A 17236-nucleotide genomic window follows, 5' to 3' on the forward strand; every position below is an offset into this window, starting at 1 on the left:
ATTCTTAATTGAAACAATACAGTTCGTATGAAGGCAAAGCCCTAGATTTCGAAACAATAAAAATATTTTTTGGGAATGATAGAAATTGCATTAAATGAATTGCATTGAGTCAAAGAAGATTTAAAGCTTTCAGCGGTTTTTGATGAAAAATGCCGGTTACTCCTTCAGGGGGCGGATCTAAGATTTTCTCGAGGGGGAGGCAGATTTTCAATGACCTTTTTTTAGGTCGACCAAAATGGTTTTCCGAGCTCTCTTAAAACATCGAAAAAGACCATTTTAAGGCAATTTTCTTACGCACAGGCAAGTTTTTGAAAACAAAGACACTTTTTGGAAAGCTTAAACCAAAAAAGCGTTTTTCTTGAGTGTGATCCCCCTCAAAGTTAATATATATTGGCGCCTAATGTGTCTTAAGATAATTTTTAGACCTTAGCAGTAGGGCCTAAATAATGTCTAAATACGGTCAAATAGTGCCTAAAAACTGCCTTTTTTGGCCTATTTAGTTCAAAAACTTGCTGTGGCGTAAAAAAGTTTGCTTTAATACGATGTTTTAAGAGAGCTCGGAAGATCATTTTGGTCGTCGACCTTAAAAAAAGGTCACTTGAAAATCCGCCTCTCCCTCGAGAAAATCCTAGATTCGCGTAGTGCCAAGTATTGCATTAAAATCTGCCCTCTTTTGACAATTATTTACAAGGCTATTTGAAATTTTTATTGGGGTTTTATTGGAAAAGTGAAAAATTTAATCAGACATCAGAATTGTTTAAGTTAGTGCAACAGCCCGGGTTCAACCCTATCCATTATCCTATTAATACACCTCTTTTAAAATGTAGTGCTCAGAATTTTAGGATATAAGTCTGAGACTTATGTACCCGTATAAGGGGTATATGCAAACACTATATGCGGGCACTATCTGCGCTTAACGGGTATATACTAACGTGGGATCTTGTTAACAATACCCCCTTTCGCAATAGGGGGGAGATTCGTTACAAGGTACCAAATTCGCATATGCTTAACTGTTCAATTCTTTCTTTATAGGGGGTGGGGGGAGATTCGTTACAAAGTACCATGGGGGGGGGGGGAATAGTTAACAAGATCCCAAACATGCTAGAGTGTGCATGCCTAACATCCGGAAAAAAGCTCGGATCTTCGTCGCAATTTATCTTTCCAAAGTTCATGTAAATTGACGGTTAAAAACAAACTTTCTTGAGATTAAAACGATGGCACCGTTTCTGCTATTCAATTTTACATCTGATTAGCATTGTTTCTTAATGATTTCGTAACTTAGCCGCAAAATGGAATCTGGCTACCAAAAACTACCCGAAGAGTCAATGCGGACAGAGTGGAATGAGAAGAAGATAGAGGCCAACTCAGACTACCTGCATGTAGAGGGACACCCAGTCATGGAGAAGTGGGAGACACCATATATGGACAGACTAGCCCAGATTGCATGCAGGCAGGCACAGTCATTATTCAAACACCAGGGGAATCATAGTATTTGGTGCTAGGGATTTTAGCAGATCGGTTTTTTTAGCAGACCGGTTTTTTAGACTCAAAACAATCATAAAGTGTGATAGCTAAGTTCAAACGCGGCATTAGCGATTAGCCACCGCTTGCTCTGCTGCGCTTCAATTCAAGGGTCTTTTTACTTATTCCGCCCAAACTTCTCAATTTTGCGATTTTTGAATTATTAAATGTAAAAATGATGAGAACAACATACTGATAGCACTGGTTTATTTGGTTAATACAAATGCGATCACTTTATTCGTAAGCCGACTTCTAACAAGACCGAATTTTGGGCAGATACGAAGGTGGTCGTTTTTTCCCTGGGGCTGTTTTCTGTGTTTTTTTTCTAATCTGGGTAAAACTCTGGAGCGTATTTGAAATAATTTTGAGTAGTTTACTCAACATTCTTCGTTTTGGGACAAATCGGTTTATTTATATTTTGATTTGAAAATTGTGATTAAAACATTTTGTGATGATGCTGAAATTGGGGAAGCTTGGCCCCAGACTGAGCTTTTTTTGAGGCAGGCAGAGCATTAAGCAGAATGGGTCTAAGAGCAAAAAAAAACAGAAAAATATTAACTTTTACTGATTAATACGGGCAAGTTGATAAAAAAAAACAATTATCAGAATCGTCAATAATACCAAGAAATAAATAAATTATTTATGAATTGAATAATTTCGTCAAGTTTTTTTTTCATTGATTTTTAAAATCTCGATTAAATTATTTAAGTTATGTATAAAACTTAAGTTTTTTGGTAGTATTGACTATTACTATATTTAATTTACTGATCAGCTTATAAAAGTTAATATTTTTTCGTTTTTCTGCTATTGGACCCATTCTGCTCTTTTGAGTCTGTCAATCAATCATCCATCACTTTATTACGTTGGTCTGCTAAAAGACTCATTTTAAACTTTTTATGCTAAAAGATTGGTCTGCTAAACGATCGGTCCCCCGAATCTATAGCCCCTTTTGCAAAAGGGAGGAGATAGTAGAAGAGATACCGATTTTTTCATAGTGCATAAATATAACTACAATAATTCAGACTAAGAGAAATAAAAGTACAAATAAATTAAGTATACGATAACCTGGACATGCAATTGCACGTAGAAAATGACCAGAAAACGATGTTTGAAGCCGATAACATGGAACCACACTTTTTTTTATCAATTAGTGTTTAGTTTTGATGGAATTTACATACATTTGAGCAGAAAAAAAAGTTTTTTTTTGGTTTCATTGTGCAGAGCGGTTCAATTTAAAGCGGATTTAGAGAAATTATACAAGGTCTTGAATGAATTCTGACTATCTCTGCGTGTCTTTGTGGGAATGGGGGCGTGGTTCTTGAGGTGGGACTGGGCATGGCCATCAGTGCCACTGCAATCCAGAGATGCAAACCAGACAAACATCTCATCATTGAGCTAAACGAGAAGGTGAGCGAGCTACTTCTTTTGAAACGTGTCCTGTCTGTCATATTTTTGAGGAAGATCGGTTGGTGTTAAAAAATTCAACATAAATAAAAAAAAACATAAGTAAGTTTCAGAGCTCAAATTTTTTCATGGCAACAGTTCTGTTTTCGGCTTAACGGGAAAAGACCCTGTGTTGGCCTAGTTTCTGCTCGGTAAATGATTGCCAAAGCCCTTTAAAGCTGCTTATGGAAATCATCAGAGTAAAATGTTTGAAGTTTTTGTAATAGTAGTTTTTTTTATTTACTAACAAGTTTCACAATACTTCAAATTGCTAACACTGTTAATGGATACTGTCAGGGTACTTTCAGGTGTTGCAAGTCTTGCCTCCAATGACAACTGCTCAATTTTTTGAAATTCCGATATACGCCGTTTCTTATGACTTTTCAAAACTTTCCAGAAAAAAAATAGATTAAAAAGTTTCACTAAATTTGAAATACTAACCCTGTAAATGGATTCTGTCAAGGTGCTCATAGGGGTTGCACAAATTTGGCCTCTAAATGTGGCCTCAGTCTTTTTTCTATTCACTATTTTGTTATACGTTTTTATTTTTCAAGTTGAACTTGCTTTTTAATGAACATATTAACAAGATCCAGGTTTTCTGTTTTTTGTTTGGTCTAGAGATAATGTGTGGTTGCCTTTGCACCAAAAGGTCCCGGGTTCGAGTTTCGACTGGATCTGATTTTTCTAAACATTATTTATGAAATGGATTTTTTCCTCCAGGAAAATTAAGTTTGTTTTTCTGTTTTTGAAGAGGGAAGGTTTTTTAAAAAGGGAAAAATAATATGTTCAATTTAATTAGAAAATTTGTATTGCGAGGAAGTCAGAATCTTTAAAAGTTTACCCTGCTACGAGCAGTAACGTATAATTTGCGTCCAGTAAGGATTCAATGGGATTTTTACCCTTACGATAAGCAAGGGTATTGCAATAGGGCTTAAGGCTTTTTTTTTCATGTTAATAACTTTGTTCACATGACTTTTTTCATCTGTATTCATTTCCTGGAAGATTTTTTTAGCAACTAATTTAGCACTACAGATAAATTTTTTGCATGTTGGCTTTTTAAATATCTGTTTTGTTCGAAGTTTTCTTATGTTGAACGTAATTTTACCAACTCGTTTTGTTAAATTTTTTATTTTTGTTTTATTGTCTTTTACTGTTTTGGCTTGATAGGTTTCGGCCTATGTTATGTCGATTTAGTGGCCTAATATCGCGTCGTTTGACAGGCGAAAAAATTTTTTAAGTGAGTGTTTTGAAGTCAAGGAGGTTTTAATAATTTTTGCTTTTTTTTCACGGCCTAATAAGTTTCGGCCTATATTATATTGGGTTGATTGCCTCACATAGCATTGTTCGACGGTCGAAAAAGTTTGTGTGTGTGTGTGTGTGTGTTGAGGATGAGGGGAACTGAATAACAATTTTATTAGGATGAAGTTTTCGATTTTTTGGGTGTTTAGTTTTTTTCTAATTTTTCGGCCTCATGTTGTTTATTCGACGAGCCAATAAAGTTTTTGCTTGTGTGTATGTGTGTGTGTGTGTTTTGAGGATGAGGAGGGCTTGATAATTTCGTATAAATTTTGTTGATTTTTTTCGACTTAAAGGGTTTCTGCTACGGTTTTTTTGGCTTTGCTACCGCTTGGTAATTTTTTTCTTGCGCTAAGTTTAAATTCTCTTGTCTTGACATGTTTGTTTCAAAACTAGCGCTTTTCATTTTAATAGATCTAGTTTTTTGACGTTTTTGTGTTTTTTTGACTTCGAGGCTTTCATGTTTTGTAGCGAAATTGGTGCGAAGCTCAGCTTCGCCTGTGCTAATGTTGCTTCATCTTGAAATAGTTTTCTGAGCGATCAGTGATTCTTCGCTCTCAGATATAGCCCGCTTACTTTTCGAGTAATGCAGACAGACTATTATATTATAAATAGAACTTAAGCATCAAGGTATCATAGATCTGTAGCGTAGAGGTAGGGAAGGCAACAAAATAAGAGGGTTCGAACCTGGGCAGGTTCGAATGTTCTTAATGAACTTTTTCCTATACTAGTTAAAATGCGTCCGCTCGATAAATTGAGGCATGCTAGTTGGCATTTTTTTGTTTCTAAATGACTGGTACTGATAAAGCGTCATCATTGGCTTGCGTCACTTAGCAGTTATGTAGGCTCATAGTGGGCGTTTGTCACTTAAGAAATTTTGTAGACTCAAAGTTTTCTCATTCAGTTTTTCCCAGTAGCGTTATCGGTCTTATTTTTGCTTGTCTATGCGATGTGCAGCTTCGCCTCGGTAATAAAATTACTTGTTTTAACTAAAGCGACAGTTTACTCAACCGGCAAAACATGCACCGAAATTATTTCAGTCGAGTAAAAGTTCCCGACATTCCTTTTGTTTTTTTTTCGCAGAATTTTTAATCGACTGAAATAAATCCGGCTCTTATTTTGTCGATTTAGTGAATTTTTTTTGCACTGTTTTAAAGATCAAAAAAGATGTGACCCCCATGTTTTATGATAGGTAATAGAACATCCGATCACCCAGCTACGTATTAACATTGGGTATAGAGTCAGCAATTTTTTTCCCCATCTTAATACATTGTAAAGGTTTCATGGTTTGTGTGATTCATTCAACCAATCAGAATTGACCAAAATTAAAACTGATTTATTATTTGGTATCTTTCCTTATTTGAAAAATATCAATTAAAAACATTTAATTTTCCTCGAGTTACTTTTCAAGAAAAAAGAAGATATTCCCTGTGATTTGCTTATTGATGAAATAGATATATATTCTTACTTTTTTCACAATTTTTTGGACGTTTATGCTGTCCAAAATAGAGTTCTCCGACTAAGTAGAAGCCTATTTAGAGAAACTTACTCAATCAAAGAGTATACTTTTTAACCTAGTATTCAGTATCCAAGCTATAAGCTTACTGCTGAGTTACACCTGACTAGAAAAGAACGTTTTCTTAGAAAGTTTGAAAGCAATCAAAAATTCGATAGAGGCCAGACCAGCTTTGCAAAGTTCTTCAGCTGCTTCACAGCTCTTTGATTTTTAAATAATTTGGTTGTTGTCTTGCGTTTTGTAATTTAATTTTTTTTCGCATTTTGTATTTTTATTTTAATGAGATAGAAACAAAGAGGTAAGGTGAAAGTTCATCAAAAAATCGTTAAAAAAACTTTTCAAGCGAATTGAGAATCAAACTAATTTTGCAATTGGCAAATAATTTTACATTTTTTTGCACATGTTAAAAACTCTACGATTATTTTTGCACCTTGCAAAGTTTTTCACATTGTTTGTAGCACATGTTTCAAAAAATCAAAAAAAAATACGCATCAAAAATTAAAAAAAAAATGTACAAAGTTTTCTTGCACTGCTAAGAAATAAATTTTATGAGTTTCTTGGTTCAAAATTTGATCATTAAAATTCCATTTTGTACATGTATGTTGATCAAAAACTTCAGACAAACAATTTATTAAGATAGGGAATATCATTCAGAGTTATCAAAAATGAAATTTTTTTAGCAATCATTTAAGAAGTTTTTTACAATAAAATTTTGCTTTATTCGCATATGCATAAAAAAATAGGTTAGGTTTTTTCATATGTTTTTTAAAACCACGAAAAAACTTGCATCTTTTACCAAATTTTCATAAAATTTTCGCACAAATGTTAAAAAAGTCAGAACAACTTTTGCATCTCGTAAAAAAAACTTACCCAATTATTTGCAAACTTGCTGAAAAAATCTAATCAAAACTTGCAGCTTGCTAAAAAAAACTTAAAAATTACATAAATATATTTGTTGATAAAAAACTTTCAATTTGAAATAAATTAAATATTGACAATATTTCTATAAACAAATTTTGAATTATTAATAGAAAAATTGACACGATCACTATTTTCAGAACCATAACCATCAATGAAGCAATCAACAATTTTAAACAAATCGGACTCATACTTTGAGTTTTGAACTTTGCGAATCCTTTCCAAAAAAGCTGATCCAAGAGTCTGGGTAGACGCAAGCTTCTGGGCAGAGTTGAGATGATGTCTTTTGATTTTTTTTGCAGCAGGTGTTTCTTTGCAACACTGGGTAATTTTTTCGGTATTCTACATTAAAAGATGTGTTCGACTGGACGATTCAATTGATTGAATTTTTCGCCTGATAAAATAATATTGGAATAAAATCTTTATGTGTATAAAGTATAAATACAGTCAAGAATTGTGTTAGTGAAATGATATTTATCAAATTTTTGTAAAATTTGTTCGAGCGATGATCCGATTAATAATAGGTGAAACTTGTATTTTTCCACTGGGCAGAATGTTGAATGGTTAGATACACAGTAGTCTTGAGTGACTTTGGGATATGCTTGACACATAGCAGATGCCATCACCGATTATATGTTGAAAAAGATTTTATCTATATTGAATTGATTATATAGTAGCTCTAGCGCCTACGCATTTCCATATTTGGATCATCGCGTATTCACTATTCCATGAGGGAATCATTCCTAATTTTGAATTCTCTTTCTATTTCCAAATATCATTATTTTGAAATATCTACTACTGATCAGTTGGCTCTGAGTCTCAAATCAAACATTTATTCACGAAAATATATCCTTCTCAAGTATATTGAGTTTGCTAAAAATCAAAAAACAATTGGGAGATTTTCTTGGTCCCAAAAACTCTACAACGGAAAAGTTTGATTGGAACCTTGCTTCCAGTTGCTAAAGAAAAATGAATCGGGAGAAATTGAAAATCCCAGCAAGTCTATCTTGGTGAAAAAGAAGGAGAAAGGATATCAGCAATAAGGAATACTGTTATTCACGATGTTGAAAATCTTGGAACTCGTTCCTCCATCGGAACCCAATTCTGACAAAACTCAACCATGGAGCAGGAACTTGCAAACTGCCATGCCGTGTATGACAAAGCAATATACAAGAAGCGAAGGGTGTGTGTCACAATCAAGAAGTACAGTGTGAACAAGCCACCCTACATTTAGATTCGATTCTTCACTGCAAAGGAGAACAAAGCCTTGAAGCAAGTTGCCTATGTCAACGATACTTTGAACAAGTCAAAGAACTCGCCCAAATTTTAGGAGACTTTATGTTTGTTGAGAACTGGAATATTCAATAATTTTGTTGAGTGATGTTATTATAGTCATGTAATTCAAATATTTATCTTCTTGAATCGTTTTTTAAAGTTTCTTTAAACAGCAGTATGAGTTGGAACATTCGTTCTTCCAGAAAATTTGTTTTAAAATTTCAAAATAAATTAGGACTTTTTTTATCTTCTTACAAGAAAAGTCCCAGAAGTTTTTGCTAACTGTTTTTGGAACCTCAACATTTACCAAAATTGCAAGATTTGGATACAGAATCAAATATTTCTCAATTTGAGTGGACTTTGCATAATGGAAGACAAAAAACTTTTCTAAGTTATCGTTCAGATATTAAAAAAATAGATCTTATAGAATATCGTAGGAAAGAAAACACTTATAAAAACAACCAAAATTCGAATTAAAAAAAGAGAAGTATGATAAACTGGGTGATTTTATCCGCTCAGTTTTGTCTTATTTAAAAACATTCAAAAAAAACTTGTATCATTATTGACGAATGCACTGTAGAAAATGAACGTTCAGAAATTGAATGAAATTCTCAGAAATTTTGATTTGATTAAGCATGACCCGTCATCAAATACAAAAAGAAAAAATTACCTTCTTTGTATCTGTTTGGTTTTGACATTAACATAAATTTGAAAGAAATGGACCAAAAATTTCTTTTTGGTGGTCTAATTGGATACAGAAATTCCTGTCTGGAATATTTTTTTTGCAAATTCCAAAATCTTCAAACTTCATGCAATTCTACATGATGCGGTGGATATGTGGAACCTACTACGCATAAGGAACCTGGTTTTTGTTAAATTTTACCTAGATTGTCTTGTTTTCTTGGTCAAGTGACTGGATTGCTTTTCTGTTTACATTTTAAAATGTTTGCTTCAAAAGTATATGCATTGTTCGATTGTTAGTAATTTTAACCGAAAACTTCAGCGAAAATACTTAACATCATGAGTCTGGTTGTTTTGGATATTGAGTGTATTGAATACAAAATAGTGAAAGAGTTAGGTGTTTATAAAAATGGACAAACTGTGGGATATTCCTTTCTTCCTCCCAAAAAGTTCAAAGCAACATCTCAATCTGCTTGGTGTACGAAACATCTTCATGGAAATAATTGGAGCTGTGCTTCAGAAAAATACACTGAGCTTCAAAAAATATTGAAAAAATTGAAAGCTCCAGAAACGGAGTTTTTTTGCAAAAGGTTATAAAAAATGTGAAATTCTGTCAGAAATTAGGAAACAATGGTTTTCAAACTTGGATAACTACACATGTTCAAAAGTTCAGAATTTGATTTTCAAAGATAAAGAATATGATTGGAGGTGTAGCAACTACCCATTTCGTCATGCAAAAACTCTTCGCTGTGAAGAAAAAAAAACATTTGCATACGGAACATGGACTCGATGTTTTTTAATAAACTTTCATTCATTTTGTTTTATCTTGTTTTTAAAGTTTAAATAATAATCATTATCAATGTTTGCATTCCAAAGTTGAGATGGGTGATGAATGTGACAAGTAATTAGATTTTGGAAATTTTGTTTTTGATGAGAATCATGCACGAAAATCATGGACGTTTTTTGGACGTCCCTGTATTAGATCTCTTTTAGTTTTTCTGTGCCAATTTATTGTCATAGTTTTAATACTAGCATGTGCAATCGTTTGAATACTGTTATCCACTACATTTGAAGAAACAACAGTTTGGTTAGCAATTTTATCAAGTACAGTTGGTTATATTCTACCTTCTCCAAAGCTATGAATAAAATAATTTCAATCAAAGAACGAGTTTTTATTTCTCTGATTGGTCCAAGTGGATCTGAAAAACCGCATCTTATTTTTGATTGGTTAAAAATTGGTACATTTCAACCCAAATTTGACAAAATTTTTATTTTTATCAAAATTAATGATCTTTTTATGGAAAAATGTAAAGAAAACACCTTAAATTCATCCAAGGAGTTGACTTTGAACTGATTGAAAACCTTCCCAATAATAGAATTAAATACCTGTTAATTTCTGATGACTCTCGTGAAGAATTTTCAAGTTCTAAGCAATTTGTAAGAATTGCTACTGCTGGAAGACACAGGGGACTGAATACAATAAATATCAAGCAAAACTTGTTTCATCAAAGCAAATTGGGAAGAGATGTAGAGTTGCAAAACACACGCATAGTCTTGTCCAAGTCTCCGAGTGATGTTTTACAAATCAATACGTTAAGTCAACAACTAGGTCTAGGATCTAAATTGGAAGAATGATATCAAGATGCAACATCTATTCCTTATGGTCATTTTATCACTGATTTAACTCCAAAAACTGTGGATTCGCTAAGATATTGCATAAACAGCGGATATTGCATAAACAGTTTGTGGACGATGAGCGTACAATACGTCTCTATACTCCCATTATTTCAAACATTTTCTCAAAAAAAAAACAATTCAACCTCAGCGAATGTCTAGTAAATTTGCTATGAAGCGAGCTACAGGATCTCCGAAAATTAGACGTAGTAAAATACCGAAGAGAAATATCAGAACTGCACTGCACAAAAGCAGAACTAATATCCCTTATCACTCCTTTTGTCATTAAACGATTGACATAGTATGGATCAGTTTGTTCTAATTCCTTACTTAGTTTATCAATCACAAAGTACGCTTCCAAAAAACGAAATTGGAACAAAAGCAAGAAAAAGAGGAGTTTGTATCAAAAGATTTTGATTCTATATACAGTGCTGTAAATGCGATGTTGAAAACGAGTAACAATAAGCAACCTTTTGATTTGTTTTTGAATGCTCTTAGAACTAAACTAAATCAGTCAGAAAATATCTTATTAGTTCATCGAGACACAAAATAAGCTATGGTAGACTTTTGTGGGTGCACTAAAGCGAAAAAATACCGATTTTCCTACTCAACTTGTTATCAACAAGAATGCCAAAATGAAAGACAGACGAATTTGGATCTTTTTCAAAATCTTAAAAAGTAAGTCTGAACAGATTGTATATTAGGGGTAGAGCGGCGTACGATTCTGTGCGAACCTTGAGTAAAGCTTTTTCAAAAATATATCAATGAAAATTGGTATATGAACTTGACTTTTGTGGAAAAACTAGCAAGTCAAAATATTGGAGCCAGATTTTTTTGGGTTGCTGTTGATGTTTGTTCGCGATTTGTCAGCGTTCAAGCAATGAAAACAAAATACGCCAACGACACTTTTGCAATCTTTCAAAAAAATGACTTCTCGAAAAAATACTTTGGGTTGATAAAGGAACAAAATCTGGGGGAACTTTCAATAAAGTTTGCAAAGAGAAAGACATTGAAGTTTACTCAAACAATGAGTGAAACAAAAGCTGCATTTGCAGAGAGAGCCATTCAATCATTGAAACACATAATTTACCGCTACATAGAAGATCATGCTGAAAAAAATATTCACAAGTTGCCTCATTTTGTGTCTACAATGATTTGTCGCGTCAATAGATCTGCTGGGAAATCTTCTAGAGATGTCAAGAATACTGATTTCCTCTCCATTCTGTACAATAAAGCTCTAACAAGGTATAAGAAATCAAAAATCAAATTTGGAGAGAGTGAGAATTTCAAAGAATGATATTCTCCTATTTACATCATCAAAGATCACGACAAGAAGAAATTCCGGGAAATTTTTATGTAAAAGAGCTGAGAAAACGTTCACATTAAAGGTCAATCAATTTTTAAACTGAAATTCTATCGATCGGTTGTCATGGGTTCTCTTACTATTGAGCTAGTTCTAACGCTTCTTTCAACGCTGACCCGAATAAAATTCTTAGTTCTTTAACAAATTTTCTACCCGAGCAAATACATATAACAGGAGAATGGGAGGTTGCTATTTCAGAAATATCGTACCCTTCTTTGTACCTAAATCATACCGAGGGAAAATTTTATTTCGTAGATGGCAGAGAAAAATCTGAGGAGAAAAGAAAGATTGAACCGATGCATATTGAACCACGAGTCTAACCAAAATTTGTTGATATAGCTGTAGCCATGAACAAAAAAATTCAAGAACGTCTAGTTGCTCAAGCATTCGAATATAACGGATTATATGTATCAGAAGATAAAAATTACACAAAAGATAGCCGTTCAATTACCTGAGGATCAATCAATGTTTATTATTCAAAATTCTAATTTGAGTCACATTTTTGGTTGTGATTTAGAACAAAATCAAACAGTGGTTATAATGAGTGGAAAAGGACCGCATTATCATCAGTATCCTTACTACTTTATAAGAATACATTCCTTGATGATATATAGTGACATTATAGATATAACATAGTCGGTGATACAAAACTCCTTTTTTGCGTTGTATTCCATTCATCTCCACAGTAAAAATGAAGATATAATTTCTACAGGACAGTACGTGAATTATCAGTCATTCACAAATTTACAGTTTAAAAAATTGTTAAAAAAACATTTTCCAGAGGATCAAGATAAAACTAAGAGAACGTACAGGCGAAAAAATTCCTTTGTGTCCGTAGGAATTACACCAATTTTTCTCTTCATCCGCAAGATTTCGAATAATTATTTTTGATTTATATTTCATACGAAATGGTTGCTAAAAATTCAGCTGATTCCCCCATTTTTCGAGGACTTGCAAGACAACGTGGAAGAGGTTTTGGTGCTCTTGCGCAATTTCTTGGGAGAATTGCAATCCCCTATATAAAAAAAATGTATAGTCCCAGCTGCGAAAAGAATTGGAGCAGATTTGTTTGGTGAATGCAAAAAACTCAAAACATTTGTAAAAGATCTGGAAACAAAAGCAGTTTGGAAACAATATGGAGATGGAAAACAGAAATCTCGATCGAAAAACATTCACTTTGAAAAAATAAAATGAGTATAAACCAAAGTAATCATTTTTGGGTACGGAGCTTGTACAAATTCTTCGTTGGAGATTTTTGATCAAGTCCCAGTTTTAGAAATATTTATTTCTTCTTACACACGAAGTTTTCCCCATCACTTCTCTAGATGAAAGCAGTATTGAGTTTGAATTTGAAACGGATCGTAATCTCTACTTGGATATGCGTGATACCCATCTTAGTTTAAAGCTTCAATTATTCAACGGAGGGTTATTTAATGCTTTCAAGAAAGAAAAAGCAGAACATAAAGCAAAATCCGAGGATGATTCAGACGAAGAACCAGAACCTAACGTAACTTATGTAAACAATCTACTACATTCACTATTCTCCAATTGTGATGTTTATTTTAACAACAATGGCTTACAACTCGTTGGCAGTGAGTAATAAACGAACGCTTGCTTGTCATGGATATAGTTTTGGAAAGTTTCCTGATGCATTTGACATGCATCCGTTTATTGATTGAGCAAATTCCTTAGGAACTGTAGTAAGTTTTTCTCTATGGGAGGCTCGCCATTGGTTTGTTTACTAGCGAAAAAATGTTGCACTCCAATACCAAAGTTCGAATTAAACTAATTCGAGCTAGACCTAATTTTTACATGCTGCCTGATAATCAAAATCTTATTCTGAAAATTGTCGATTGTTCAGTTTACAAGAAGAATTTTAGTAGCTGAACCTATTCATCAATACTTACAATGGAATCTGGAAAGGGAACCTGCTCATTACAAAAACATGGAAACTATAGCAAGAACCTTTATCATTCCATCTCGTCAAAACCAGTTTATTCAGGAAAATGTTTTCAATAATGCCCCAATCAGAAAAATAACTGTTGCAATGAATACAAATTCAGCTGTTGCGGGCTCTTTTAATGAAAATCCTTTCAATTATCAACAGTTTTATTTGAGAGAGCTTAGAATTTTTCGGGGTGGAAGTCAATTTTCCTTGTCGCCCCAAGATACAACTTCTCCTTGTCACCCCTATGTTACAACAATGAAAGAAATGCAGTTTAACGAAGATTTTCTTGCTCTTCCTATGGAAGTTTTCAAAATCACTATATTCTGGTTTTTGACTTGACTTCACTACAATGCAGCTGAACAGTTTCATTATCCAGTACTTAGTGGAGAAAGCTTGAGATTAGAAATGTTTTTCCAATTTCCCTTGGAGCAAGTAACGGAAGTGATAGTCTTTGGAGAAAAACTATCAATCATTCAAATTGATAAATTCGGAACAGTCGCTAAAAGTGTTAATTTTTTGAGTTTTCAGGTTCCTATGAAAATCTTGTAATTTTTTTGGGACTTTCATCGTTATTGTCTCTGTAGTATCTATTTTGTTTTTCTTCAGAGCTAAACCTCCAGAAAAAAAAGAAAATGAGAGCTGTTTAATTGAAAATCCCATACATTTCTTCAATCTAGACTGTAAAACAGTGTTACATAATCTTTGCCCACTACATAGGGCTTGCATATCGGACTTCGTTGATTCAAAACTCAAATGCGTGTAAGTCATTAGTCTTACTTTTTTATCCTAAAATGCAGTATCAAGCTATCAATTTCTTTGTTTTAAGATGTAAGTCAACAAACAATTGCAAAGATGGATAATTTTATCAATTCTGCAAATGATTGAAAGATTTCTTGAGCTCAGATTCAAGTGCATGGGATCTTAACCCTCAGATAGAGTACCTCATCTAACAAAATACTCTTTTGCTAGCATCATCTCAGCTTCAAGAATGATAGAGTAGAGAATCTACATTGCTGATTCTTTGGGTAAAAAAAAACAACTTATTCCTTTCTAACGAAAAAGTAGTGGCGAATGGTTCCCAGAAAACTACAAAAAACTGATATTTTGTGTTGTTTTTACGCAATTTATTCAGCATTTCTTTGTAATTTCTACCAGAGAAACTTGAATAATATTCATGTTGCGCATGTTTTGAATTTTATCAGTAGTTTTATGTAATTGGGTAGTTTTTTTTATTTGTTAGTGTAAATGGCAGTAAATTTACTATACGATGCATATATTTTCTTCATAGTTAATTTTTTTCTCAAAAAACCCAATTTTTCGAAGTTTCATTAGGTTTCAACATAGTTTCAGGTAGATAGAGCACAGTTTTAAAAAGTAAGATCATCTAATAAAATAGTTAATTGGTCGAATTATACCGAATCTTATCGTGTTTTCAAGTTTTTTTGAAAAGTTTTCAATTTTTGTGTTAAAAAATTTAAGTTTTTGCGCATCTTACCATTGACTTACCATAAAACATAGAACCTTCATTCCACAATCTACCCTTGACATTTACCCTTGACATTTACCATTTAGATAACGCGCGCCGAAATTTTTGCGAAAAAACTAGTGTTTTCCACACAAAATCCAAAAAAAAAACCTTTTTTTAACCATTCTCGTACCATCACACAAACCATGAAACTGCCAATTCTATTCCCTATCTTATTACACTGTAGACTCTATATTCAATGTTAATACATAGCTGGGTGACCGGATGTTCTATTCCCTATTTTAAAACATGAGGGTCACCCACCCCCCATTGCTGACGCTTCTACTACTAATTTTAGAACTCATTTTTGTAATTTTTATTCCCTGTAATTGCTAAGCTTAGGTTCGCTTCTTTGTAAATTTTCAAGATTGCTGATTGAGCCAAAAATCTAATCTCAAAGTTGACTAAAGTAGTAATTGATGAATCCGCTCACGAACAGCGATGCTGGACGCAAATAATAGAAATTATTAATTTTTTTATAAGAGACAATTTTTTGGCATTTGAAGCTGATGATTTGACCTTTTTAACCATAATAGAAATTCCGCATTAACTTGACTGATTCAGATTCAATTTTTGCAAATAACTGCAGTTTCGGCATTTAACCCCATGTGACATTTAAACCCATCTGTTCAGGTAATTGAGCAACACAAGCAGTTCTTAGCCGACCACCCTTCCATCCAAATACTGCAAGGTGATTGGCGGGATGTTATTGACCAACTAGAAGACAACTCTCTAGACGGTGTGCTGTACGACACATATCCAATGAGTGCAGCCGAGCAACATACTCATCAGTTCTCTTTTATTGAGAAAGTGAAAGCGAAACTTCGGCCTAATGGCATTCTTACCTATTGCAACTTGACATCGCTGGGCGTGCTTTTCGGTAGATATTTAACCAAAGACGATATTGCAGAAAAGACATGGGAGACGATTTGGAACGAAACTCAGAAACCACATCTTCTCAGCGTTGGTTGGAAAGAGGATGAAATTGAGGGATTTGAGGTGTTTAAATTGCCAGAAGTGTCTATCAAAGTGAGAGGCAATTGTCTGTATTATTCTCATTCGACCTGCTTGGTACCGAAGTTGATTAAGAAATTCTAATCGAAATGCAGTTATTAAGTAAAGCAATATTGATTAAAAAACTGAACCGAATGATATTTTTGAGGGTATATACTGATAATAATTAAAAGCTAAAATGCGTCTTTTATCGATTTGTGTAACTTAAGTTTAAATCAGTTCAATAATCAATTCATGCTCTGCAATTCCAATAAAGAAACCCACTCCCGCCTACTGATTCGAAGCAAATGAAGAACAAATCCCCGGTTAATATGAACACCCTTTTTAATGATTTTCAAAGTTAGAAAAAAGAAGAAAAAAAAGTTTTTTTTTCTCCGACTTGAAGTCGGTAATAACTAAAGTGACTATCGTGTGTTTACTTTAAGAGAAAACTAACGTAAAATGCTAAACAGCCGAATAGTCATGACTATCAGGGACGGGGACCAAATGAACAATCTCCACCTTTGAGATTGCTCACTTGGTCAAAAGTATTGTTTTTAAGCCAAGCAGATGAAAGCATAAAACATGCAGGCCTTATGCGGCTTAAATTTGATATTTATTTTTAGGGGGGAGGTTCACTTGGTCTATTAAAGGGGAGATTGTTCGGCGGATTAAGATTTAGATAGACGAAGTCAGGAGTTTGACCACTGCACCAGCAAAAGGGTCCCCCTCTGTGATATTATTTTGTGACATCTTTTTTCGGCCGACCAACCCTAAAATATTTTTAGTAAAGGCGCCATTGACTCCAATATAATCTAATTTTGAAAGGGAACCCGCGCCGAAAGGAGGCGATTTTTTGATCAGCTTTTCCCAAAAAGTGCTCAAAAACGGACTTTTTCACCTCTTTTTTTTCAAAAATTTGCATGCAGCGCAAATTTTTTTTGTCAAAATAGGGTCTTTTTAGTGTTCTGGGAGCGCTCGGAAATTCAATTTGTGCGACCTAAAAAAAGTCGACAAAAGTTTCAGAAAGAACTTTTTTTCGAGTGTAACACGTGTTTAACTCGAATCGAAGAAATTGGTAGC

The 17236-nt window shown here is 33.6% G+C and overlaps 3 protein-coding genes across 4 annotated transcripts in view; 2 read left to right on the top strand and 1 right to left on the bottom strand.

Annotated features, from left to right (window-relative positions):
- LOC134841514 (endoplasmic reticulum mannosyl-oligosaccharide 1,2-alpha-mannosidase-like) overlaps window positions 1-17236 on the top strand; it is a 399351-nt gene that overhangs the window by 256141 nt on the left and 125974 nt on the right. The gene's annotated exons all lie outside the window — the stretch shown is intronic.
- The window catches only part of LOC134841497 (ubiquitin carboxyl-terminal hydrolase 7-like), a 289862-nt gene that overhangs the window by 134561 nt on the left and 138065 nt on the right, over window positions 1-17236 (bottom strand). The gene's annotated exons all lie outside the window — the stretch shown is intronic.
- On the top strand, window positions 1290-16258 carry LOC134853495 (guanidinoacetate N-methyltransferase-like). Its single transcript, XM_063869526.1, has 3 exons — window positions 1290-1444; window positions 2817-2928; window positions 15794-16258. Exons 1-3 carry the CDS (start codon window positions 1290-1292, stop codon window positions 16256-16258), a joined length of 732 nt encoding a protein of 243 aa, XP_063725596.1.

This window comes from Symsagittifera roscoffensis, chromosome 1 (assembly GCF_963678635.1).
Source record: "Symsagittifera roscoffensis chromosome 1, txSymRosc1.1, whole genome shotgun sequence".
NCBI lineage: Eukaryota > Metazoa > Xenacoelomorpha > Acoela > Convolutidae > Symsagittifera > Symsagittifera roscoffensis.